Source organism: Pelodiscus sinensis, chromosome 6 (assembly GCF_052426305.1).
Source record: "Pelodiscus sinensis isolate ZL-2025 chromosome 6, ASM5242630v1, whole genome shotgun sequence".
Classification (NCBI taxonomy): domain Eukaryota; kingdom Metazoa; phylum Chordata; order Testudines; family Trionychidae; genus Pelodiscus; species Pelodiscus sinensis.
The window spans coordinates 31,633,686-31,660,625 of NC_143057.1; the positions used below are offsets into that span (position 1 = coordinate 31,633,686).

Sequence of the window (26,940 nt, forward strand, 5' to 3'; positions counted from 1 at the left end):
TGTTGGAATCAAAATATTTGTTTCCCTTACTAAGATGGTACTTCATGAGTTTCAATTATTTCAGTGCAACTACCATAGAGAAAAAAGTACTGATCAAGAGAGTAAAGGAGGCAAAATCTGACCCTGTTATCAGTGTAAGGCTGATATTTATTGATACCCTGAATATCAATACTGTGGAAATAAACATTTTATGTAAACCAGTTTTAGCAGGCAATGTTACATTTAAGCTGTCAGACTTTAATATTGATATTTTAGCAAAAATTGTCAAACTTTGGATTTAGATGAAAGACTGAGCATACAGAAACCCTCCAGCAACCTCACTCTGCATTGCAAAGGGAAACCTTAAATAAAGAGTTTTCTTAAAAATTAACTAGTGCCTTTGGGAAGTCTCCTTCTGTAGGATAACCCAAACAGCTACATTGTACGGTGCTTGAACATTTTTCTTTTAAGTACGAAAATCCTAAAAACTGGAAAACAAGTTTTTAATGAAATCCTCCCACAACAAACCTTTTCTGGCAGTTGAGATTCAACCTCTTTCTTCAATCTCCTCAGCAAGAAAGGCCGTAACACTTTGTGGAGACGTCTGATGATCAAAATAGTCTCTTCTTCATTTAAGTCCACCTTCACAAATGCAATTTTAAGAGTTACCACAAAATAAATCTATGAACTGTGTCATATTGGGACTATGTGGGAGAATATACTTCATTACAAATACAAGTGTAATATTTACCCCATGCTGAACTCCTGTATTTTATCATTAAAAAAGGAGTCTGAGTCCAGAAGGAGAAATTTAAGTAAAAAACTGTAAAGCTGTAATGAAGGTGACAGTTACATTAGGATGATAATTCTGTGACTACCAGGGAGAATTCAGACACTACTCCTTTATGATGGGCTTCATTATGTTTTCATTCTAGGATACATCTACACTGCGGCGCTATTTTGGGATACTTCCGGTATCCTGAAATAGCTATTCCACGTCTCGACAGCGGGCCCGTTATTTTGAAATATCTTCTGAAATATGGGCACACTATTCTGATGTCCCTGTAAACCTCATTCCACAAGGATTAAGGGACATTTCAGAATAGCAATTTATTTCGAAATTTGGTACTGTGTACACAGTGCTGTGTAGACAGTATTACGAAATAAGCTATTTTGGAAATACACTTAAAATAAGCTATGGCATAGCTTATTTTGAGCTAAGGGTGCAGTGCAGATGCACCCCTAGTGTTTGTCTGATAAATTTAAGTAAAATGTCTCATTACCCTTTCTCCAGTCATGGCAAATGGAGCATTAAACCACTGTTCAAAGGTGCTGCAGCTCTTGAAAATGGTGGGGAGGAGGAAGTTAAGGAGAGCCCAAAGTTCAGGCAACTTGTTCTGCAATGGTGTCCCAGTCAACAGAATCCGTCTAGGGGCCACGTAGTGGGTGTTCAAGACCTGAGTCAGCTTGCAGTGATGGTTCTTCATTCGATGGCCTTCATCTACTATCATATACTTCCATCGAATCTGCAACAGGAAAAAATTCTGGATAAGTTAATGAACTCAGGGAAAAGCAAACCTTTGACATGGTGATGAGACACTGCCAGAATCAGTGCTAAGTGCTTGCTACCAACATTAAACAGGAGAGAGAGACTGAAGTTGTCAGATCTTGGCTATTTTAGCTGTAAGAGTAGTTCTTGTTGTGTATCAGAGTCCAGTGTAGTGTTATCCAGGCAGTAGTGACCTACGGCAGTGTTTCTCAACTTTTTTTTTTTTTTTTTTTTTTAATAAAGTACCCCCAGTACCTACAGGGTTTCAGACACACAAAATTCTTTTCTACCATTGCAACACAAAGCAGGACAAAGTAACCGAGGCTATTTCAGACACTGCAACTTCGCAGAGGAAGCCAGCAATGGATGTCATCCAAGGAAATGTCAGCTTCCACTGTGAAAGATTGAATGCAGAGTCAGAGCAGATGTTGAAACCTAGATACCTATGAACCACCTACATCCTAAGAGCTGAAGAAAAAGAACATGAATGGGAAAAAACTGGGGGATAGAAAAATGCTGCAGACACAAAACAAACTGTTGGGATTTAGTATTAATTATTTTTTCCTGCATTCAGAGATGTACCAGGTGCCCCCCAAATGAGTCAAGGCAGCATCTATTCTCCAAAAGGCATATAACCTACATTTAACATGACAAGTCAGAGTCTTAAACACACAAAAAAGTAAATTAATTAATTAAATAAATTAATGGAGATTGCCTATCTCCTAGAACTGGAAGGGACCTTGAAAGGTCATCGAGTCCAGTCCCCTGCCTTCATAGCAGGACCAAGTACCATCCCTGATGAATTTTGTCCCAAATCCCTAAAGAGGAAGGGAAAGGGGAAGCAGTAAGATCACTGGGTCTCCCAATGAGGCAGTCATGCATCTTTTTGGTCGGCTTGATGTATATTGATAGTACTTGTTATATATTGGCTACACACTTGAAAAATAAATCCACTTCCACTGAGGAATCAATACTCACATGTCAGTGTGAGAGTTTTTAAATAACAATAATAATAATACTTATTTGAACTATGAAAACTGAATCCTTGGATAATGTAGTTTTCTGGATATCAAATGTAAGGCATAAGTTATTATCTGATCACAAATAAAAACCACCACACAATCAGAAATGTAATAGTGTAATCAGTCTTTGACCAGAAATACAGAACTAGAATAGCACAGATCATAGATTGAAGATCAGGATAAATTCTATTACAAAGAGTAGAAAAGATCATATTTTACTGTGGTTTGACGAGTTTGTGTCATTGATAAGACCCCAGAACAGCAAGCCATAGCTTGAAAATCACTGCTGTTCTCAGGAAGAAAAGACTGGACTGAGAATTGCAATTGTAAATGGGGAGTGCATAGTTAGATGAACATCCTAAGATTTCAGTCTGGCAAAAAAGAACCAGGGACTCTGCTTTACAAAACAGAGGAACAAATATGATTACACCTCTGGATAAGTATAAAAAGGGTAAAAAAGGAGGAGGATGTCATGATATGGGCCTACTACAGACGACTTAAGAAAAAAAGAGGTGGACACGGCTTTTTTAAAACAACTAATAAAATCACCTAACACACAAAACTTGGTCATGATATAAGTTCTCTTTGTAAGCTGTGTGGCTGTGCAGCCCTTTAATAAGCCCTGCATAGAGGCTCAGAGCTCCAGTGCAGGCAAGGAGCTCAGTTGACTTGTGGGAGAAGGGCCATCTGAGCAACTTCTGGAGCTCCCTGCTTCCAAGGGAGGAGCTCAGAGAGTAGCTATCCAGACATCTGTTCACATGGAGATAGAGATTAGGGAAGAGGTCATTCTGGATTTGATCCAGGGAAGAACTAGTTGAGAACCTAGTGGAAGGCAGCTTGGGTGAAAAGATTATGAAATGAGTTCATGATTCTAAGGAATAGTTGGATGAAAAGCAGCAGAATAAAGACAAACTCAAGAAGGAAAACTTTAGTCACATCAAGTGGGGTTTTACAGGGATCTATCGTGGGTCTGGTTCTATTCAATATTTTCAAAAATGACTTGAATAGTGGCATAGAAAGTACACTTAAAAAGTATGCTGACAATAACACTTTGGAGAACTAGGGATGTTTACTTGATTAAACTAAATTTATTGACTAGTCGATGGATTTTCTATCGACTGGTCGATAAGCAGGTGAGCCACAGCAGGGTTAGCTCCTGGCCCCAGGAGCTAACCCCGCTGTGGCTCTTCCTATTAAATGTATTAAGAGCAAATAGTCTCCCAGCCATCCAGTCAGGATCACTTGTCAGAGGCTCTAAGATCTACCGGTAGATCCCGATCTACTGGTTGGTGACCACTGCTCTAAGTTAAACAGGGTGCAATTCAGTATGGACGAATGCAAAGTACTACACTTAGGAAGAAATAATCAACTGCACAAATACAAAATGGGAAATAACTGCCTGGGAAGGCATACCGTAGAAAATGATCTGGGAGCTACAGTGGGTCACAAACTAAATATGGGTCAACCATTGCTAACACTGCTGGATAAAGTGAACATCATTCTGTAATATATTAGCAAGACACAAAAAGTAATTCTCCCACTCTACTCGGCACTTAAACCCTCTCCTGGACACTCTGGGACCACACATCAGGAAAGAGGTGGACAAATTGGAGAAAGTTCAAAGGAATGCAACAAAAATGATTAAAGGTCTAGAAAACATGACTTAAGTAGAAAGAATGAAAAAAAAGGGGGGGGTTATTGAGTTTGGAGAAAATTTGGAGAAGGGGAGGGAGAGATATAAAAGACTTAAATATGTAAAAAGTTGTTACAGAAAGGAGAATGATGCATGGTTCATTTATTCACTAAGGACGGGATAAGAAATAATGGTCTTAAATTGCCACAAGGGCGATTTAAGTTAAACATTAGGAAAAACTTCCTAACTGTACATGTCATTAAGCACTGGAAAAATTATCTAAGGAAGTTGTGGACTCTCCATCATTGGAGCTTATAAAGAAAGGGTTAGACAAACATTTGTCAGGGATAGTCTAGATAACATTTAGTTCAGCCTTCAGAGAAGGGGGTCTAGACTAGACGACTTACTGAATTCCCACCTTCCAGACCTATATTTCTATGGACAACATAATAAAAGTTTCATGCAAGACACAGTTTGATGACATGGAGGAGGATTTGCAGTAAAGAGGTTACAGAAATCAATGTTTACCTTAGCAAGAATGTGTTTGTCCTTTATTATGTACTCATAAGTAGTTAAAAGAACATTAAATTTTCCACTTCGAAGCTGAGGAACAAGTGAACGACGCATGGCAGGTGTACCCTAAAAAGAGAAAATAAAATAAAGGATGAAGAAAATAATTGTTTATAGTCCGCTGCTATTTCTTACATTCATAGATAAGCAGAGAATAGGTGTTTGTATGAGTGTACTACAAAGCAAAAATCAAACAATGTATTGACATGTTCTAGATGCCTTCAGAATGGTTTCCTCAGTGAAGACCACGGGAGGGAGAAGAGAAGATAAAAATTATAGTAACCTCAAACCAGGAAACTAGCAGCTGGACTGCAAAACTCTGTTTATATGGAAGTAGCAGAAGTCAAGCTAGTCTCCTTGGTAACTACTTGAATTTATAGGAACAACTGGAAATGCAGCAGCCTAACACAAAAGTATTCAGCAATGTATAAAATGTGTCTTATTTATCATTTGTATTACTCTCATCAGAAATCTTGCAATATGATAATTAACAATTTTCTTCTGAATTTCACTATCTGAAAGTAATTATGGTTTATTATAGTAATCTTCTTGGGATGATTAACTGTCACTATTTAGTACATGATGTACATGACAAAACTTTACAGGCAAATAGAGTTTATAGCTGAGCTTGGGAAATGAGGAGGAAAGGGTCTGTTTTTCACTCTTAGTTTTATACACACAGAGGAAGCAAATCAAACCTTGTAAGAAATTTTCACCACAGAAGGAGCCCATTTGTCAAATTCATATGTCCAGTTGGATAAAGTCCTAAGTAAGAGATTAAGAATATTAACAATTTAGTGTAATATCTAATTATCTGTTTAAAATCCAAGGTATTATTTATAACTTTGTCACTGAAACACCTCTTTCACAATGAAAGCTGAGTCCCCAAAACATTTCTTACTTTGCCTTGAACATGTAGCTTGAATATTAGTAGAAACATGCACATTTTGCTATCCTATATGAGCCATCTTCATTTTAGAGGTGAGGGGAGAATTGATTTGGAAAAAAATGTTTTTCAAGTCACATTTAGAAGTTTGTTTTGGCCCCAATTCAGCAAAGCACTTAGGCATATGCTTAACTTTAGGTTAATGTTAACACACATAGTAAAAAAGTTAGAAGAGATGGATCTTCCCAGAAAAGACGTATCTGTTATTAAGGATGTAAAAATGCAGTTAAAAATTTAAACATGTAACCACTAAATATCATAGTGGTTACATGTGCTACAGGATCTACAGTATTATACTGCATTATATATTATATTGCATTATACTGCAATATTATACTGCAGAGCCCGCAATGAAGCCAGCAGCCTCTGCTGGTCCCGTTACTGGAAAGGGGGCTCTGTTGCTGGCTCTGCTCCACTCCCCGGGAGCAGAGCCAGCAAGGGCAGTCAGCATGTAACCTGTGGGGGTGGGGGAGTTGGAGGACAGCTGACCAGGCCTGCCATGGACAGGGGGCTGCTCCTGCGGGTAATGTAGGGCTGGAGCAGCCTCCCTATCCAGGGCAGGCAGGGAGCTGCTCCAGCCCCATCACTTAACCAGAACTGGTAACCCTCATCCATTAAAGGAGAGGCTTACCAGTTCACCAGTTAACCTTTTACATACCTCTCTGTCATCTCATGCAGCTCAGCTGTAACAAGCAGAATGTGCAAGTTCTCAGATATAGTGCCACAATGTCCAAGGTAAAATGCATCAGTGCCATTCACTTGTGATGATATGTTATTAACGCCTAGCACCACTGTTGTGTCAGCCACTTATGTACCTTCATTTTTGTACAACGTGATTTCAACTGTACTAACACACTGAATGGTCTTATATAATGGTTGAGAGAACTGGTAAAATATCTTAGATCTCAGCCCTTTCCCTTTATAAAATTTTAAAAAGGGCAATATCAAGTACTTTAAAAACATGGTTTCAAGTTTCCACTGTACTCTTGAAATTGACAACAACACTTCCTTCCCTTTAGAAACTGTTCTAGTAACAGGGCCCTCCCCAATTATGCATTTCTCTTTGGCTACGTCTAGACTACATCCCTTTTTCGGAAAAGGGATGTAAATTAGACATATCGCAATTGCTAATGAAGCGGGGATTTAAATCTCCTGCGCTTCATTAGCATAAAAATGGCTGCCGCTTTTTTTCGGCACGGAGCTTTGTTGGAAAAAAGCAGTAGTCTAGAAGCTGATCTTTCGAAAAATAAAGCCTTTTTCGAAAGATCCCTTATCCCTTATTTCATCCTCAAAATGCTAGCCAATCAGTGTGGCAAAATAATAAAAAAAAAAGCCATATTCAGAATATATAGTCAATGTAGTCCCACTGGGTGTTTCATATCACCATTAACCGGAAAAACAAGTGCAGTGATGCTAATGAGCCAATTTGCAATGCACAGAAAGATAACAGTGCAATGAGTTTCTTTACTTACGAAAGGGGAACAATGATGAGATAGGGGCCATTGAGTCTTTTGTGCTCCATCAGATAAGTGATGAGTGCAATAGTCTGTATGGTCTTTCCTAGACCCATTTCATCAGCTAAAATTCCATTCAAATTGTTATTATAAAGTGAAACCATCCATTCCAGGCCTTGGAGCTGAAATGAAGAATAATCGCTTCAATTATCTGAGAGCTGCATAGGTAATTAATCCTAGTATTACTGAACTACGGCTTTCACTTCACTTACTGCTTTGGTGCTTAGTTTCCTTCAACAGTGGATGCACCAGGAAACACTAGCACATAATAAATAAAAATATGCATGTAATATCCCATATCCACATGAAAGTCACTGCTGATATTTAGTTCCAATATGGACCAGTTCTATTCTGTGCAAGCTGCAGCTTTTTATATTTTAGGCACAGCTGGTAGCAATGCCTGCAGATGAAGTGGCCTAACACTTGCCCTTAAAAGACTGTTTTTCATTTGCTTACAACTAGAGATCTGTTTTTTTAGCAAATGTAAAAGAACACAAAAAGAAAAACATAAGATGAAAAAAGCCTGCAAAACTCACTTACAGGTAGTGTCTATGGGTTGGACTTGGCTCTCTACTCTTGCTGTTGTGGCTCAGGACACACAGTCAAAGCACCACTCAGGTTTGTCCTGGCCATTCCTCCATATGATGACAGAGAAGCAGTTGTGCCAAATTTAAATGAGCAGCATTCACCAAGTCACAATGCTACACACTAAGATTTGGACTAGTTGCCCCATGTCACCTTAGCACAAGGGTATTCAGGCCAATCTTGACCAGTATGGAGACCCTGTGCTCCATGTTACAATGCCTGTAATATGGAGCACAGGAGTCGGCTTGCTTTTCTCTGAGGGGTGCCCAAACTCTTGCTCAATCCTATACCACATCCCCGCTCTACTCCTTCCCTCAAGGCCCTGCTCCTCCTCCTCTCCATGCTCCATCCCCTCCCTTGAGCACACTCCATGCTCCTCCCCCTCTGACAGTGCTTCCAGCCTGCTCTCGAACAGCTGATTGTGGCAGGCACTAGAGGAAAAGGCAGGAGTTGAGCTGCAGGGCTGCCAGTGGCAGGAGGCATTGAAAGGGAGGGGGAAAACTGGGAGCGTCCATGGAGTTGGTGCCTATGGTAGGAAGCCCGGCCTAGACCCACAAAACAGGATCTGCTGCTGCAACATGAGTGTGAGGAGGGCTCATTTTGAAAACAAACCCACAAGGCCTCTCACTCTTCTCTCCCCTGCGCAGGACCCAACTCCCCCACCACATGGCAAAAAAATAGATAAAAAAAAATCAAACTCCCAAAAGAATAAAATGAAAAATTATTAAAAAATAAAGAGTTTCAAAGTATTCTATTTATAGCTTAGTCAAATTTGAACTGTTCAGGCTAAGGATGTTAAGGATTAGTCTATCCCACCCCCCCTTTGCTGCCTCTATCAGATAGAGGGAACAAAGGGGAGGTGGGGGGAGAGAGAGTACTTCAAAGTGGCAGCGCCACATGGAGTCCATACCCATACTCCGTGCGGAGCTGCCGCTTTGTAATTTCCGTGGAACCGGAGATCATCTGGGGAGACCCCAGCCAACCCCCAGTTCTGGGGAAATGCCGTGCACAGCCCAGGATCAGCTAGGGAGTGCCAGCTGACCCCGGGCTGTGTGTGACATTTCAAAGCGGCAGTGCAGCATGGAGCCTGGGGTCAGTATCCTGCTGACCCCAGGCTCCATGAGGGCGCTTCTGCTTTTAAATGCACAAAAGCCCCGGCTGGGGACTCTTGTACATTTCAAAGCTAGCACCCACATACAGACCAGAGTCAGCGGGACTCTCTGCTGGCCCAAGGCTGCACACAGAATTCCAAATTCCTCCTTTGAAATGTACAAGTGCCCCAACAGGAGGAATGTAGAAGTGCCTATTGACTAGTCGAGTAGTTGATGGAAATTCCATCAACTACTCGACTAGTAAATTAATCGTTATTTAACATCCCTAGTTCAGGCTGAAATATATGCAAGAATGAGATTACAGGCAGTCCCCGGGTTACATACAAGATAGGGACTGTAGGTTTGTACTTAAGTCGAATTTGTACTTAAGTCGGAACTGGCATCCAGACTCAGCCGCTGCTGAAACTGATCAGCGGCTGACTACAAGAAGCCCGAGGCAGAGTTTCTCTGCCCCGGGCTTCCTGGAATCAGCTGCTGATCAGTTTCAACAGCAGCTGAATCTGGACGCCTGGGACAGAGCAGCTGGGGCGCTGCCGGGTAGGTCTCCGCAGTGCCGCACCTCAGTGCTGCGGGGACCAACCCGGCATCACCCCAGGTGCTCTACCCCAGGTGTCCCCAAGTTAGCTGCTGCTGAAACTGATCAGCGGCTGATTCCAGGAAGCCCGGGGCAGAGCAACTCTGCCTCGGGCTTCCTGTAGTCAGCCGCTGGTCAGTTTCAGCAGCGGCTGAATCAGGACTCCTGGGGTAGAGCAGCTGGGGTGCTGCTGGGTTGGTCCAGTAGCGCCGAGGAGCGGCGCTGCGGGACCAACCGGCAGCGCCCCAGCTGCTCTACCACAGGCGTCCCGAGAAAAGCCTGGTCTGCCGGGTGGGGGGGGGGGGGGGGGGCGACGCACTAGCTGTCCCCCCCCCCCCCCAGCAGACCATGGAGACGCGCCGTGGTCCCGCCGCCTGAGTCCTCCGCGGCTTTGCTCCGCGTCTCCCTGGTCTGCAGACCAGGTAGATGCGGAACAAAGCCACCGAGGACCCGGGCGGGACCGCGGCGCGTCTGGGCGCTCCTGCCGCCTGGGTCCCCCGCGGCTTTGCTCCGCGTCTCCCTGGTCTGCTGGTGCCCCCACCCCCCAGCAGACCAGGGAGATGTGGAGCAGCTTTTCTCGCCCCGGAGGACAAGGGCGGCGGGACCTCGGCGCGTCTGTGCGGTCCCGCCAGCTGCATTCTCCGGGGCGAGAAAAGCCCCGTTCGTAAGTGCGGATCCAACATAAGTCGGATCCGCATAACTCAGGGACTGCCTGTACAGAAAAATATATTGTGTTGTCCACATTAAAAATTCTTACAACCGCTTCTTTAAGAAGCTTTACCATTTTCCATACTCTGGAGAGGGGACACTAAAAATTGATGGGAGCAGAGTAGTTCAGAGAGGGGCTCCATATCCACTAAGGCACTTTTCTCTTTCCATTTTCTCACCATTTCTCTACTGTCACCTATTACCAGTGAAACTCACTGGCAAAGAGTGCCTCATCCCCTACTCATGCTGTTCCACATAGCAGTCCGGGTAGGGTGTTATTCTCTATCACTGACATCATTAACTCAAACAGTAGAGGTCTGTGCTATGGATCTGGGCCCCAATTTGGCATGCTGGGATTTCTGGATTTTTAATTTGCATTAAAAAAAAAAACCTTAGAAAAATCATATCCAAAAACTTACAATAAAAAATGTTGGGTTGCAAAGTTGATCACTGAAAAATCAGGGTGTATAAGAATTCAGGTTGCTCTTCCTTCAAGTGTTTGATGAGCACTTAAAAAGAAAAGCATCTTCACATCATCCTTGTTCTTTAGATAAGAAAGTAGTATTCTCCATTTTTCAGGTAAGGAAACTGAGGAAGAGCTTAGTAGTCAGATGGAAAATAATGCTGAGTCCCTGCAGCTCTCAGTAATCTACTACAGAACTGCCAATTTGCAGTGCCTCAAAAAAAATCAAGCCAGAGGGAGTCAGTAGCCATAGGCAATGCAGAGATTCCCAACTCCTAGTCCTATCCTCAGACCATGAGTCTCTCCACAGCCAAGCCACCGACATCCAGAATAAATAAGTTTCTGGATTCAACAGATTAGTGCACTAAAATATTAGGGTAGCATTTTATAGAAAGTTGTATAAACCCAAACTTGATCGCTACTGTTCTCCAATGTAGAGGATATTTTCAGCTACACTTAAGAGTTGATGTTATTATCCATGTGATAAGAATCATTTCCAATGGGAAGGCAGAATACTATCTTTTTTCCCCCAGCAATGATCATTTTCTACCCTAATGGCTAACTTGTGATTCAGTGCAACACAAATCTGATCCACCTTAGGAGATCAAAGTTTTCATTCCTACGTCTCTTCCCCACATAACAAACTTTTAAATATTGTATTATAACACACTTTTCTCAATAAAAGCATATTATACAATACCTGGCCATCATTATGCAATAGTTCAAAAATCATGTATAAAGCAAGAGTTAACTGCAGGATCATAGCCTGCCATAAATTGGTTTTTACAGCTTCAGAAGGAAACCCAACTATAGGTTTCTTACCTGATAATGTTTTAGTGTTCCATTAATAAGAAGAGCAGACTGTTTCTCCACTCTCTCTGAGATTGCATGAGCAACTGTATAGTAGGAGGACTGAGACCCTCTAGCACTATATTGCATACTGTATTCATCATCCACATCTTGTTTGGCTGTCCTGGAAGATATATAATGCAGAGCTATTATGTTTTTCACACTACACCACTGTGTTTAGTGCTCTGAATCCTCTTCATTTCCTGAAGCACTATTAATAAAAATAGGTAACATAACTAAAGTTAAAGAGAAGTTGTAAAAAATCTGCCTACTACCCACAAAGAAGGCTTGCTAGTGTACACTCACTCAATGATCTGCTTAGCATCTTTTTCAGAAACCTCTTCACTGTTTGGATCCAGGAGTATTTTTTCATCTGCTTCTAGTCTACTTGATTCCTCATCATCATCCTACAGAGTAATCAGAAAAACAGGAGAGGAGATAGAAAAATAGGTAAACAACATTTTTTGGTCCTATCAATCAGACTTCACTCAGGTTTTTATCAACAGTTTTCAATGGACACTGCTATATTACGAAAAGAAATCCTAACAAAAAAGAATTACTGACATATCTTCTGTCAACTGCAATTCTCTTGCTGTGATGTAAGTAAACAAAGGTTCAATGCAAAACTCAGAAAACAATTTTTCCCATTTTAATTGCCTCATATTTGTAATATCTCCTTTTCCAGTTCCGTGAGCAGAAAACATACTGAAGATTCAAAGCCAATCAAACTGACAAGATCCACTAGATCTGAGCTGTTTTAGTGGTTTTATTAAAATTGTTTAAAATAAATTAAACTTTTTGTTCCTTATTTATTACTTGACCTTTTTTCCAATTAATATTGCATACGCTGATAAACAGACTGGAAGATTTTCAGATCTTATTGTGGTTTCTCCAAGAATCTATGTTCCCTTTGACGTAATGCTATTTAGTAACAACAGTTCTTATCTGTAAAAGCAAATATCCCTATGTCTCCTGTAGGCAAACTACTTTTAGAATGATTTCTTCCCTTCTTTCTACTTGCCATTAAACTGTACCAAAATTGTAGACATATCCTTTTCTACATAGAGAGTAGAAGAGCCTATCTAATTCTACATCTGTATCTACCCTACGCACAAGGCCCACTATTGGGAGGTACTGATTAAAAATGTTAAATTGCAGTTATCTGGCTAATCGTGTAGTCGATACAATTTGTATCGGCTACATGAGTAGTCGATAAGGACCGCTCTGCAGAGCCACAGTGGGGGTAGTCATAGAAGCTGGCTCCAGCCCAGACTGAGCAGTCCTGGTTCGTGCCGGCCTCAGGAGCCACCCGCACTGCAGCTCTGCATTTTAAATGTAGTAAGAGTGTTCTGGACCAATGTGAGCCAGAATTGCTCGGTCCCAGCTCGCACTGAGTCCAACAGCGGCGGACAGGGCTGGCCATGGACAGGGACTGCTGCTGGAGCAGCTCCTGTGCGCAGCTAGCCCGGGCTGCCACAAACGGGCTGCTTGATGACAGCAGCCTCCATACACACTGAGCCTTGACCTACTGCAGGCAGAAGCTGCTTTGCAGCAGTCTCCCCTATTCCCCACCCCCCAATGTCTCTGATAGAGGCAGCAGGCGGCGCAGGTTGCTGAGGCCGGCACAACAGTGCTGTGGGGGAACCAGCTTTTAAGGTGGCTCCCCCCAGCACTGGCTACTATTCCCCTCCTGCTGCCTCTCACAGAGGCAGGGCAGGGGGGAAGCGAGAAGTGGATACACCAGTTGACTTACTGGCTAGCAACCCTAGTACTGAATATGGCTGTAAGCAACTGGTCAAGTCACTACTTCACTAGTTGCTTCTCCCCCACCGGGGGAGGCAGTAGTGCAGGGTGGCAGGCAGCTGGTCAACACAGGTAGCTGTTTTTTAAACTGGCTCCCCTTGTGGACTGGCTCCCATTAGGCACCCCGCACTGCTGCCTCTATTAGAGTAGTGCAGGGTGGCAGGTGGCTCCCCAGGAGTGGGGCCAGATTGCACTGGCTGCCAGCCCCACCCCAGAGACTACAGAATAGTCAACTAAGAATTCATGCAGTTAGTTAACTATCAAGTAATCAAATAGTTAACTTCCCTCGTACAGGTTGGACCTCCCTGGTCTAGCACCTTGAGGACCTCAACCATCCCGAACAAGGGAGTTTGCCCAACCAGGGGAAGTCAGGCCTTTGGGCTTTCCAGGGATTCCCCCCGGCCTGCCTGCTGCCCTCCACAGTCCCTGGCTGCCAGCAGGGCTCCCTATCCCTGGCAGGCTGCTAAGCATGGGGCTCCCTGTCTCTTGCTGGCAGAACTCAGCTCCTGGACGCTGGCCCCATAGGCTGCCATATGCCAGACCAGCTCTGCTCCCAGACCACAACCTCTGCAGCCAAGACTCTCCGGTCAAAGCTCTCCTACCAGATCATGAATGTTGCCAGACCAGAGAATCCCAGATCAGAAAGGGTCGCTTTGCTGTAGGCTGACCAGTTGACTAGTGCAGGATTCCATGGACCACACTGCACCCCAGAAGTAGCCAGCAGTGGGTCCAAATCCTAGGCAAGGGGCCGCAGGGGTCCATGCACTGCTCCCTGAGTACTGGTTTCACACTCCCATTGCCTGGGAACCAGCCAATGGGAGTTGGGGAGGACAGTACCTGCATGTGAGAGCAGCATACTGGGCTGCTTGTGTACCTCTGCCTAGGACTCTGGCCTGCCACCGGCTGCTTCCAAGGCGCAGTGCGGTCTTAGGTGCCAGGAAAGGCAGGTCAGCCTTAGGATCCCCACTATTCTGCTGACTGTGGTGCCCAATTTCCTGCCTGAGCCTCCTCTTGCACCCCAAACCCTTCATTCCTGGCCCAACCATGGAGCCCACATTCTAGCAAAAAAAATATAATTGTGCTCAGTGCTGGGCGTCAACAATTTTCTTCATTTGGGTCGTGAGAAAAAAAAGTTTGAAACTCACTGCACTAAAGGCTTTTTCTTGGTATTATAGACCCTCCAGTAGTTTTAACGTTTATTGTTCCTTTACTTTATGAGATTTTTACCCCCTCATATGCTATCAGACTTGAAGTAAGTTGTACACATACCTCCTCCTCATATTCAGAGTCACTCTCCTCCTCACTATCTGATCTAGGCGCCACTTCATAGCTGGTTCAGGAAGACAGAAAGATAGGAGTTTAGGGGGTAAAACAGTCAGATTTAATTCATTTCCAAATATTTTGTTATAAAGAGCTGAATAAATTATATAAAACAAGAGTAGGTAATGAAACATTGGGTTTTTTTGTTACTGTGACAGGGAAGGGTAAAAAGCCTGTTAAAAGGGAAAAGGGGCAGCTGAGACAGGGCAGCTGCAAACTAATTAAGGACCAGGTGAGTTGAATTAGGCTGCCACAGGGCCTCTTTAAAAGCCTCCCCTAGGGCAGAAGGAGGGTGAGAGAGAATGAAGAAGGAGCAAACAACTAAGGGGTAAGGAGACTCAGAGAAGTGGAACAGAAGGAACCTCCAGCCCTGCTAAAGGCTACAGGGGGAGGTGAGGGGCTTGAGCAGGGAGTGTTGAATGGCTCCCTATCCCCACGGGACTAGGAGAGGGCTCGCTACTCAGCTATGACTGGCCCAGGGCTAAAAATGCAGCAAGAGAAGGCCCCCCCCGGCTTGTGGATGGAACAGAGGCCAGGGTCCCAGGAGGGGGACTGACCTGGTCACAGTTACAAATATCAACAGAAGTAGTTATTAAAAATCTTGATAATTTAACTTACTTACCCAGGATTCATTTCTAACCAAGCATCCAGCTGACTTGCTTTTGGAGCTTCTGGCCCAAGAAGAACTTTGCCTGTTTCAGTGTGAGTTACTTTGACTGGAAGGTCACTCATCTGACTGCTCTCATCAATGGGCTAAAAATGAAAACCAATGTCACACTATAAGGCTGAACTTTCTTTCCCATAGGGACAACGAAAACAAAAAACAACAGTTTACAAAAGTTAAAGCTTCAAACAAAAACAAATATGAAAAACAAAGAAACTGAAAACCACAGAAGTTGCTTGATCAGCCCTCTGGCCCATACTACTTCCCAATATCACAAGTAGCATCCAAATACATATTCCAATATTAAATTGAACAGAATGAGGAGACTATGGAACCAGAAATTATTTACTGCCTCTCAAGAGTTGTGTCCAAAGAACATTTTCACTTGCAATTATTTCTGATAGACAAAGGAGCCCGATCTATGCTTGTCCGATCTATGCTCATTTCCTACTGATATTATATAATGTGCTATGTTTATAACTATATCTGACAAATAAACTGTACTATGTAAAGGCTTCAATCTCAAGAAATCCACTTTTACATGTATGTGTGCACAAGCATTTTCAGACTATTCAGAGATACAACAACAAAAAACATACTCCAGAGACTTGGCATCAGATCTTTTTTTTAAAAAGGAGATAATCTGGATATATTTTCTCCTCCTATAAAAATAGACCTTTTAAGGCACTTACGGACATGATTTAAGAAGAAAATTACAGACAGAGCTAGTGTTCCCTATAAGTGGTTGCGTTTGCGCTGCTGCTCAGGAGAGATTCAAATGCCGCCCACCTAATTAGTAGTACGACCACTGGTAATTTTGTTTCTACTGGTGGTGCACATTTGCACATGCCTCAGTGTGCATAAAAATATTCTGCACGTGGATGGAAAAATTCTGCACGTGGTTGGAAAAAATTAGAGAACAGCACATCCTCTGTCACTCTAAATCCCTTCTGTTACATGACCTACATACCTGAATGGATAGACCTCAAGTCTAGGATACAGATTAATCTATTATCACCAGTATAAGCCAGCAAATTTACAGGAAATCAATTCGCTTTATAAGAAATTAAATTCTCAAAAAAAGAGATAATTTTACATTTTGATGTTCATTTTATTTAAAATGACCAGCTCCTCCTTGGATGATATACTCATCATAATTCTCATCATAATTCTACAGCATAAGAGTTCCAAACACAATACACTTATACTGTGAAATATTAAAAATTGTGACAATGCATATTCATAAACTGTATCTGCAAATACACATGACCCTGATCTTACAACTCTTACCAATACAAGTAGTTCCACTGAACTTTGTCCTTTGAAGTCAATGGCACTACTACGGCAAGTAAGGGTTGTGAAATCTGTCTCCTTGATACTTAATAACAAGCAACGAATAATGTGATTTATTTAATAGGATCCACTCCTTTGAGAAAAAGGCTTTTAAAATGTTTACCTCTCCGTCAGGGCCAAGATCAGATCCCATTCCCTCCGCATTCTCTTCTGCCTTCTGAAATGAGAACACACACAAACATTACGTTCAAATTAAGGTGAGTATAACCAAGCAGGAACTATACAATTATTTTTATATGTTTTGATGTTCATAAAATAGCTTTGGCTTCCATGCTGGGATTTCAGCAAGAGGTTTTTTCCGTTTGAAAAGTGACTAGAAAAGTTATTGTGAGGTTCCTGTTAATTATGTCTCTAATTCCAGATCAATTACTCAGTTTACAACAGGAGTGGGGAACCTAAGGCCAGGAGGCCGGATGTAGCCCCCGGCTTGCCTGGATCTTGCCCCTGAGGCTCGGGGCTCCCCCCCCCCCATTGGGAAGCCCACAATGGTGTTCCAGCCTCCTCACAGGGCTAGAGCACATTAAATTTACTAGCCTATCCTCCCTCACCACCAGGCTCTGATATGTGAAAAGAATGTGGGGAGTGTCTTTCTCCTTCTCAGTTGGGGGCCACATCAGTGAGGGGTTTGGGGTTTTTTTTTTGTTTCTCACTTGTGTGAGAAAATGTGTTTAATTATGTAATCGTGTAACCGGTAAAAAAATTCAGTGGTTACAAGTTACACGGGGCTGGGGGAACAGATGGGAGCCGGTGCTTGAACCGACTCCTTGCGCACACCGGCTCCTGCCTCAGAGGCAGCAGAATGAGAGGGGGCAGGAAGGAAGGGGCTGTGTTATCCGTGTAAACAGTTACATTTTCACATCCCTACTTTTAAGTCAAACTGGAATCTATTCATCCCATGTATGACACCCTGTAATAGCATTCTGAGAGTCAAATCATGCCTTAGGCTACCCCTCTTAATGCACCAGGGCAGCGGGAGGACAACTGAAAGGCCTGATTTGCCCCTGCACTTGGCTAACTATTCTATTTGTGGTGTGTGAGAAGACACAGAATCCAGCTCCCCCTTCTGTTGCAGAGTTGGCTTTGCACTGCTAACAGGAATGTAATTTTACTTTGTCACTACAGAAAGCAGATTTGACCTAAAACACACAGGGAAAAGATCTTTTTAATTAAAATGGGCTATTTTGACAGTCAATCTTTGTAGGCTAGCACCATATTGAAGTAATGTGTGTGTTTAGATGGTAATGTGGGCTAAAAAAAAAAAAGAATCTAATTTTTAGGAAAACATTTAAAGTTGATCTGTCCCTCTGATTACTATGTTCACCCACTCCATCTTCAAATTGCTACTTTTGGTCAAGCCTGCCAGTGCTAGGTTCCCTGCGTTCTATAGCCTTTTGTTTGGCAGTATGCCATTTTGGATCTATCCTCAAGGCATGAACTTCAGAAGAGTGTGCAGCAGTGGATGTAGGTCAGATCTACATTTTCAAAGGCTTTGCTCTATGCCTAATTCTTTTACATTACATTCAGACTCCTGGAATACATGTTTCCAAACATCCCTGGCAATACTTAACTAGTAGTAAAATATTTCATTATCTGTTTCCCAAGTGTACCATTCCTCAACAGAGGAAGAACTAAAACTGAGGCTGACAAAATGCTATATCCACAGTTAGCAGCACTAGTTACAGGTAGGATGAGTGTGATGCTGTTACAATGAACATCTTTACAATGTCCTTCCTTTACCTAATTTATTGCAGAATGATCTGACATATGAATGAACAAATTGCTGATTGCTGCCTTTGTCAGGATAGTTTTAAGAAAAAAATAGTTTCCTAAGCTTTATTAAATAAAATACTTTGTTTATCAGCTGGTCTGTTTAAGCAACAATCATCAGCAATGACAAAATCTGTTATACTATTCAGATATGTTTGACAAACTAAAGCGTAGGGAGACAGACTTTGATTGCAAGCATTGCTTACCTTTCTACGAGGATTTTAGCTTTCTTAATAAATATATGTAAACTTGGAAAATTCAGTTTTTATTTTTTATAATTTTGACAGATAAAGGATGGCGTCAGGAACTTCTCGGCTGTGTCTACATTGGCGCCCCTTTCCGGAATAAGAGATCCTCCGGAAAAGGGCTTATTTTCCGGAGAATCATGTCTAGACTGGCGCTTTTCTCCGGCTTATCCCCAAGCCGGAAAAAAGCGGCAGCCATGTAAATGCAAATGCCGCGGGGGATATTTAAATCCCCCATGGATTTTGCTATTCCGAAGTCTATATTAGCATCCCTTTTCCGGAAAGGGGTGCCAATGTAGACACAGCCCTCCTGTCTTTTCCCCTACCACTTGCACAGTACACATTATCTATAGAACATGAAAAATCTTGGGCGCCTATGAAAAAAGTGAGTGGCCCAGTTTCTTCATTTCTTCAAAACACTAGAGCAATTCAAAAGAAGCTGTTCTGGTAAGTGCAAAATTAGAAACAGAAAAACAAACCACCCCTATTTACTCAAGAGACAAAATTGATTCTTTATAACCCACTCTGGTCTCTTGGGTAAATAGGCTTCATTTCCTAATTATAAACAGTGAGGCTAAAAAGGAGAGGTACTTCTGCACCATCCACTTCATCAGTGTTCACCCTTGGGAGCAAGCCTAAAGACTCTTGTCTTGCTCCTATTTAGAATGGAACACTTAATTGTGTTTTTAATTGATTAAACCATATTTTCAATGGATTAACTGATATAAGAACAGAGGTGTCCAAAGTATGTGACTAAGACACACAATGAAAACTCAGTGGATGGCTGTGGGTCAATCTTAAGTAACAAATGAAATCAGAATAATAAATCAAAGTACGCACACAGCCATATTTATTAGCATTCACCTCTCTCTAGATGGCACAGCTCACTAGCATTAAGAGGTTGAAGAAGATCAGAGTAAAGCACGCATTTTTACTGCTGTTTTTATATGTTGAGTTGGGCAAAACACATTACATTAGATATTTATGATCTGTCTGGACACAATCTTTCAGCATTAGAGACTTATGCATGCACTGACATCACCAGAAGATGCTTTCATCTGAGCACAGACTTATTCTAAGAAAATACTGCAATAGGTCTATTCACAGATACAAATGACACAAGCGAGTGTCAACAGAAATACTAGGGAATATATTTTTATACCAGTGTTTAAGCTGAGCACACTGATGCTATGTGATATCTGCGGGGAGAATTAGCTGTGTTACAATCAAATGCTGCTCTTGCCATTATGATACACCAAATACCCCCAAAATCTCATTTTTTTAAGCTACTGCTTCTTCATTTTGGTGTGCAGTGAGCCCTTTTTAAATTAGAAACGTGCTTACAGAGCCACAGCTGACTTTTTTGGGAGGGGAGGAAAGGTTACTTTTGAGGTGTGTTGTCCTTAATATTGTCCAATTATTGCATGTTGTTATTTGTTACTGTATTTAGTAGGGATGGAGCAGTCCTTCCCCTGCTGTGTGGTGCAGCCCAGCTGGGCCCACCAGCCTGCAGGCTGCTACAGCCAGGCCAGGCCAAGCCTGCTGCACTATGGGCAGAGGCTGCTTGGGAGGGGCTAGGCCTGTCACACTGCGTCGTGAGTGGAGGAGCTGCTTGGGCTGGGCCAGCCACATGGTGCCACAAACGGAGGGCTGCTTGGACTGGACTAAGCCAGCCGCACCATGCCACCAGCAAGTGGGCGGTGTCGGTCAGTTAACCAGCAGCATGGCAAGGGGCTGCTCTAGCCTATTCAGGCCACAGGTTAATCACTTATCCAGCAAGCATCACCCAGTAAGGGGGATGCTTACCAGGAATGTGGTTAACCATTTTCATCTCTAGCATTCTTTTACTCTATGTGGAGAAACATAAGTAAACATTTCAAATTCTGCAAAGGTTAAAATGACAGGAAAATTGGCAGGTGTGTTCTTTGTTCATGCGTAACAAGCAAATAAAAGTTCTGAGCCATTATTTCTTCTCTCTTATATGAAGTAGACTTATACAATGAGAATACAGGGAAACATACTTCAAAGTATGAAAGGAGTTGAGGGGTCATGAAAATACCAAAACTACTATTTAATGACTTCACTTGCAGAATTATTTTTAACTCAATAATATTGCTTAACTCCCAGCCATACCCACTGTGACAAATAAAAGTTTCATATCCAAAGTGAATTCTAAAAAGGCTTATACAAATGGTAAAAATGCAGATAGAAAACAACACTATGTCCAGACTATACAAAATGGTCTCGATCTCTCTCTCTCTCTGTGGCTCTGGCTGCTGGCTCTGTCAAATATATATAGGCCTCTACTGATCTCAGAATTGGAAGGTTTAAGATAACTTTTTCAGAGGTCAAACTGGCTAACTTCAGATGTCCAGAAGGAATATTCCTTTTTTTGTGCCACTAGGTGAAACACTGAACAATTAGCAAGTGACTCATGGGGTATTTTCAGTGCATCTGTGAAGCACGTTATCCATTGCTAAAGCCAGCACACCTGATTTGATATATTAATGGTCTATTAGTTCACTATGACAAATTATCTGTTAATGCAACTGCTTAGCAGAGACAAGGTGGGTAAGCTAATATTTTTTTATTGGACCAATTTCTGTTGGCATAAGAGAGCCCTTCTCTCAACTTCCCAATCTACAGAATTTAAGAGACATACACTTTATTGCTAATTGGCAGTAGGTTGGCTAATTCTTGCCTGTTAAATGTTTATCAATAAATCAAGTTTATAACCGACTGCAATTTTCTAATCTTTTCCCCCTTCTATTTGATGGAATTATTCATTTTGATATTAAAATGACACTTAAAGGGCTAATTCAGTATTTGTATGGCATAAACCACATTTCTTATACTTTTGGAACAAAAAATTATATTCACTTAATGTTAGTAATTTTGTTTTTGATGTTTATGAACTTTCTTGAAATGTTATAAGACCAGTGCAGAGTTCAGCTAACAGAGAAGGTTCTGGGGTGGGTGACTTGATGAAGAACATAAAAATGGCCATTCTGAGTCAGACCAAAGGCCATCTAGCCCAGTATCCTGTCTTCTGACAGTGGCCAATGCCAGGTGCCCCAGAGGGAATGAATAAGTGATTCCTCCCATGTCACCCATTCCCAGCAAACAGAGGCTAGTGACACCATCCCTGCCCATCCTGGCTAATAGCCATTGATGGACCTGTCCTCCATGAATTTATCTCTCTCTTTTTTAACCCTTTTGTAGTTCTGGACTTCATAACATACTCTCACAAGGAGTTCAAGGTTGCCTGTGTAATTGTGTGAAAAAATATTTTCTTTAACAACAAACAAACCTGCTGCCTATTAATTTCATTTCCAGTTTACAAGTACCTATATTAGGTATTTAATATTTAATGATGGGCTTTTCAATCTTTCAGGAAAAGGTGTAACACGATCCAAAGGCTAGAAGCCCAAGCTATACAAATTTAGACTGGAAATATGTGTATTTTTAATAATGAGAGTCATTTACCATGGGAACATATTACCAAAAATTGTGGATTCTCCATCAGTGACAATTTTTTAAATCAAGACTGAATGTTTTACAAAAATATGGGTTCTATTTCAAAAGGAATTATTTTGGGGAAGTTTTATGGCCTGTGTTATGTAGAAGATCAGAGAAAATCACCACAATGGTGTCTTCTGGCCTTGGAACCTATGAACAAAAGTGATTTATTAAGGGAGGGAAAAGGCATTAGTTGTAGCTCCGTTATTTACTTGCCTTCTTTCTTCTCCTCCTCTTTTTCTTCTCTTTGGCAGCTTGTGCTTGCTTGTGCTCCCACACCAGATTAGTCAGATTGGCCACATATTCATCTGTCTGCTGCAGCAGGTATGCTAGACGTCTATCTTTCTTCTGGTCAATCAACTTACGGTAGCCTTCTTCATCTTCAGCCTATCAACACCGAGAAAACAACATTCAAGCTATAAACATTTTAGAGAAGAAACACCACCATTAGCAATGGAAGTACAGAATTATATTAGAAATGGCTTTTACTCCCACTTTTTAGGATAAAGTGAGGATCTTCTAAGAAAGATGGGCCAGAAAGGACAAAATGCTGGAAACTCACACCCTTGTAGAAGACTGCAAAGAGGAAGACTGGGTATGTCTGATGGCACACTGTACTTTACTTTTATTAGCAAAGACTTTGGACCTAGGTACTCCTAACATAAAAACCCTGATTTCACATTAGCTTGTTCACCTAATATGTAAAAATGTTTTTAAAAACAGCAAGAGTACCTTTTTCATTTACATGTGTATTGCTGATAATTAACATGGCAAAAGTTTGAGCAGCTACATTACTTGTAATTGTTTCTAATTACTGCTAGTCTGAAGGATCTCTATAATGTAAACATAAAACATCCATATATAGAGAGATATGGCATATAACCTTGAAAAAGGCCTCAGAGCCAAAAGATTTATTCTCTTCCTTTGCAAATCCTTCATTTGTATTTTGCATGTACTTGTATTTTTCCATTAGTTATTTGAAACCAATCTACACTGGCTCTATAGTTGGTAGTGACAGATTTTGGACAAGGGCTGAGGCTTTGTCCCATATCTGCACCCAAATGAGACACTTACTTGCTCTTTCGCTAGTGTTGTGCCTTAAGGGAAGTGTATCACTCAAATGCTTGTAAAACTGAGAATAACTAGTTTTCCAGACACTCTACTGTTGTTAGACGGCAGTGAATCCTATTGTTAAATAGAATTAGACCATAAAGTTACCAGGTTTCTACTAATATTAAAAAGAAAATATTAGTCTACTCTGAAATGATAATCATGACCAGCTAACAAACCTCTAAACACAACCTCTTGTTGATGTTAGGTGCAAAATCTGGTATAAAATTTTCTTTGTTAAAATGTGTTGATTACGATATTATAAAAACACTAGGTATTTCCTAATTTAGATATGACTGCCAATCAGTTCAATCATACTATGAAGAGACATTGTCACACAGCTATCCACTGTCACCTACTACTTTCTCAAAAGAAACTATGATTGGTATTAATTGCAGATAGTGAGAAGAGGGAGAGAAGAAGAGAGATATTCTTGCTGCTAGTTTTCTTTGGACTATAACAATGGTCAGCTGAAATTAGATGCAGTCACTAATTCCCAGAAAATATTTTATTTATCATGACTGCTTAAATACTTATATTTTAAAAAGCCAGAGTGGGCTAGAGGATATAATATGAAGAGAGGGGAGAAGGTTACTGCTACTGAATGAAACACCTGTTTTTATTCTTTAGCTTCTCTACAAAGTAATTTACACAGCAAATTTCTTCTTTGGCACATAAATCATAATCAAACTAAATTCCTGATGAATACTGCCAAAAAAAATTAAGGTATAAGTTATTAGTGCGACTATGATGACAAAGTTAGAACATAGATGGTCTTCATGAGGTGAATATAATAAAAAAACTTTGCAATATACTTGCACCGTTGTAAGAAACTTTGAAATATAAATTAGGCTACGTTATACTGTAGCCTTCTTGCGGCAAAACATATGCAAATAAAACGCGGTGTGGAATATCGCCGCACTTCATTTGCATAAATAATGAGCAGCCAGTTTTGTGCAAGAGGCTTTTGTGCAAAAAAACAACATGTAGATGGCTCCTTTCTGTGCAAAAACCCCCTCTTGCTCCTCAGGAAGAACGGCTCTTGCGCAAGAGGGGGTTTTTGCACAAAAAGGATCCGTCTACACTGCTCGTTTTTGCGCAAAAGCCTCTTGCACAAAAACGGCTGCTCATTACTTATGCAAATGAAGCACGGCGATATTCCACACCGAGCTTCATTTGAATATGCTTTTCCGCAAGAAGGCTACAGTACAGACATAGCCTTAGAAAGATTAGGCGATTTAATGGAAATTACAAAACAGCAGCTACACAGTCATGAGCAGATTGCTAATAATGAGACTTGACAAATATGTACAGGGGTGGCAGTATAGTTAAAATATTATTTGATTCCATAAACAAAAGTAAAATATGGGTCGAAGTGAACAAAGTCAAATAAATAATGTCACTTTCACCACTATAAAACACAAACAACTAATCTCCCACGCACATTTAGACTCATCCTAGTTAAAATCTAATTGATTAGAGAGCTTGTATGCTGCAATGGAAGTTTATGGGTCCTTGAGAGCATATGTCTGGTATTAAATGGATACTGAATTTGATCTCAGTCTAAAGGTGTTTGGCAGTGAAATTTGAAAAGTACAACATTCAGTATTTGCAGCAATGTTTGAACAATGCCCATTTCCAAAGTAACTTACATAGTGACCTTTCTAATCCCTGGGAACCCAAGAATTTCGTCTTTCCTAAGCCTTTCCAATAGTCTTAAAAACATGCTACATAACACCCCCTACCATTCTCACATCATTAGAATTACTCTCATAGAGCATGTCAGATTTGACATTTTACCAAAAGACCCCTTACCATCAGCCTTCTCATTCTTTCTTTCTCAATTCGCTCAGTTTCTTTCTTCTGCTCACGTTCAGTGTTGGCATGCCAAGTTGCCACAGCTTTAGAAAGTTTCTGAATTTTCCCAGCCACAGACCGGTGGTATTCTTTAAAATCTTTAGCATGCTGCAATATGCTGTTCAGATATTCCTAGAGAACAAAAATATTAATTCAGTTGAGACTCCTAGTCTAATAGACAGAATACAGGATTTAAAACTACAAACACCCAAATTCTGGATTCTTCTGCTTGCTTACACCATGATTACTGACCAAGTAAAGCAAAGTCTAACATTTCATTTGATGGCATTTTTCTGTATCTGGAATTCATTAATTTTGGAATAGCAGAGATTAAAATACCTGGTGCTTCTGTCTGCGTTTTCTCTCCTGTTCTATTTTCTGCTGTTTCTCAAGCTTTTCTGTCATGCGGGCTTCCCTCAGAGTCTGGCGCTTGCTGCGTTTGTAAGCTTTGGAGTTCAGTGCTGTCTCCAGTGTTGTGTCACGACGCATGCAGGCCACGACCTCTTGTCTTAGCTACCAGCAAGGAGAGACAAACTTAAAAAAACCCCACCATTCTGCACACAGAAGAATTTTAGTCACCAATACAATATACGATGGTAGAAAATTAACTTTTTCTGAGCTCTTCAATCCTGCTTCTCCCTTGAACCCTGTGGTACTGAAAATCTGGATCTTGCAAGCCTCAGTTGCAGCAAAGAAAGTGAATGTCCTTCTAAAAAGCTCTTCATTCTTTGTAGGATCTTCCTCTTTCTATGCAGAGGTATGAACTCCACTTACATAGCAGCTCCACAAGTGGGGTGTCTGATATTAAGGGTCAAACATGGCAGATATAACACTGCTTCCTCCATCACAAGTTGGTGTTAAAAATGATTATCCTGCTTGCATGGAAGGGCCCAACCAAGATCTTAACAGAGATTAGCAGAACAATGACTTGCAAGCTTTTTAAAATCTGATATAGGATATCCCCCACTATACATTCAAGATACAGTCAAAAAACCGTGGACATATAGTGAAAGGACATAAAGCAGGACATTTTTTTTTCCCGCAGCTGACTTCCATTTGTGCAAACTGGTCTTTTTTTGTGTGCAACAGAAGAGCGGGCAATGGGAGGACTTAAAACAGTTCCCAGAAGCGTCAACGATGCTAGTGCAGAACCAACCTCTACCGGGGCGACTTATAGTGATGACACCCCGTACTGAATGTGGCTGACTCCCCTGCACATCCACAGGACATTCATTTTCAATGTCAGATACGGAACTATGGGGATGGGGGAATGCGTGTGCGTGAGAAAGAAAGAGCAGGGAATTACCAAAGCTGAGAGGGACATGGCTATACAGTTCTAAATGCATAGTATGAATAGCATGCTGCTTCTTGGAACTGGCCTCAGACAAGGCCCTCCCATAAAGGAATCATTAAGGCAATGGGAAGGAGCCTACACACAGCATGGTACACCTACTACTAAACTGTGCTAGTCCCAAAGATTTTCAATAGAGGCTGGGTCAAGAGTAGCCAAATGACACCTCTACTTCTCTCAGGCCAGCTGGCAGAGTCAAATGGCAAGGTTCTCGGGAGTCTGGCCCTTTGCAAACTTCTGATGCTATGCCTGCACCCGAGATCTGGGCATACTTTTTTCTTGGCGGCTGCACGCTAACACAGGCCTTTTGAAAATAGGGACCACTCTGAGGAACACACAGTAATCGTGCATACACACATATCCGTGATATCATGAAATTGGTTCTTAAAAAATATGATTCAGTAGGTTTTGGAGACTATCAAAAGAGATATTGATTGTGATCTGTAT

The 26,940-nt window shown here is 41.5% G+C and overlaps 1 protein-coding gene across 5 annotated transcripts in view; it reads right to left on the bottom strand.

Annotated features, from left to right (window-relative positions):
• Nucleotides 1-26,940, bottom strand: part of SMARCA2 (SWI/SNF related BAF chromatin remodeling complex subunit ATPase 2) — a 190,342-nt gene that overhangs the window by 101,635 nt on the left and 61,767 nt on the right. For all 5 annotated transcript variants that reach the window (XM_025188130.3, XM_075931662.2, XM_075931661.2 and 2 more), the window contains 13 exons: nt 25,482-25,655; nt 25,101-25,274; nt 22,392-22,562; nt 16,748-16,801; nt 15,250-15,380; nt 14,577-14,637; nt 11,811-11,911; nt 11,478-11,628; nt 7,172-7,335; nt 5,452-5,518; nt 4,712-4,822; nt 1,263-1,505; nt 508-621 (listed from right to left, as the gene is read on the bottom strand). In XM_025188130.3, the coding sequence (XP_025043915.2) occupies nt 508-621; nt 1,263-1,505; nt 4,712-4,822; nt 5,452-5,518; nt 7,172-7,335; nt 11,478-11,628; nt 11,811-11,911; nt 14,577-14,637; nt 15,250-15,380; nt 16,748-16,801; nt 22,392-22,562; nt 25,101-25,274; nt 25,482-25,655 (1,716 nt within the window). The remainder of the gene's footprint in view (nt 1-507; nt 622-1,262; nt 1,506-4,711; nt 4,823-5,451; nt 5,519-7,171; nt 7,336-11,477; nt 11,629-11,810; nt 11,912-14,576; nt 14,638-15,249; nt 15,381-16,747; nt 16,802-22,391; nt 22,563-25,100; nt 25,275-25,481; nt 25,656-26,940) is intronic.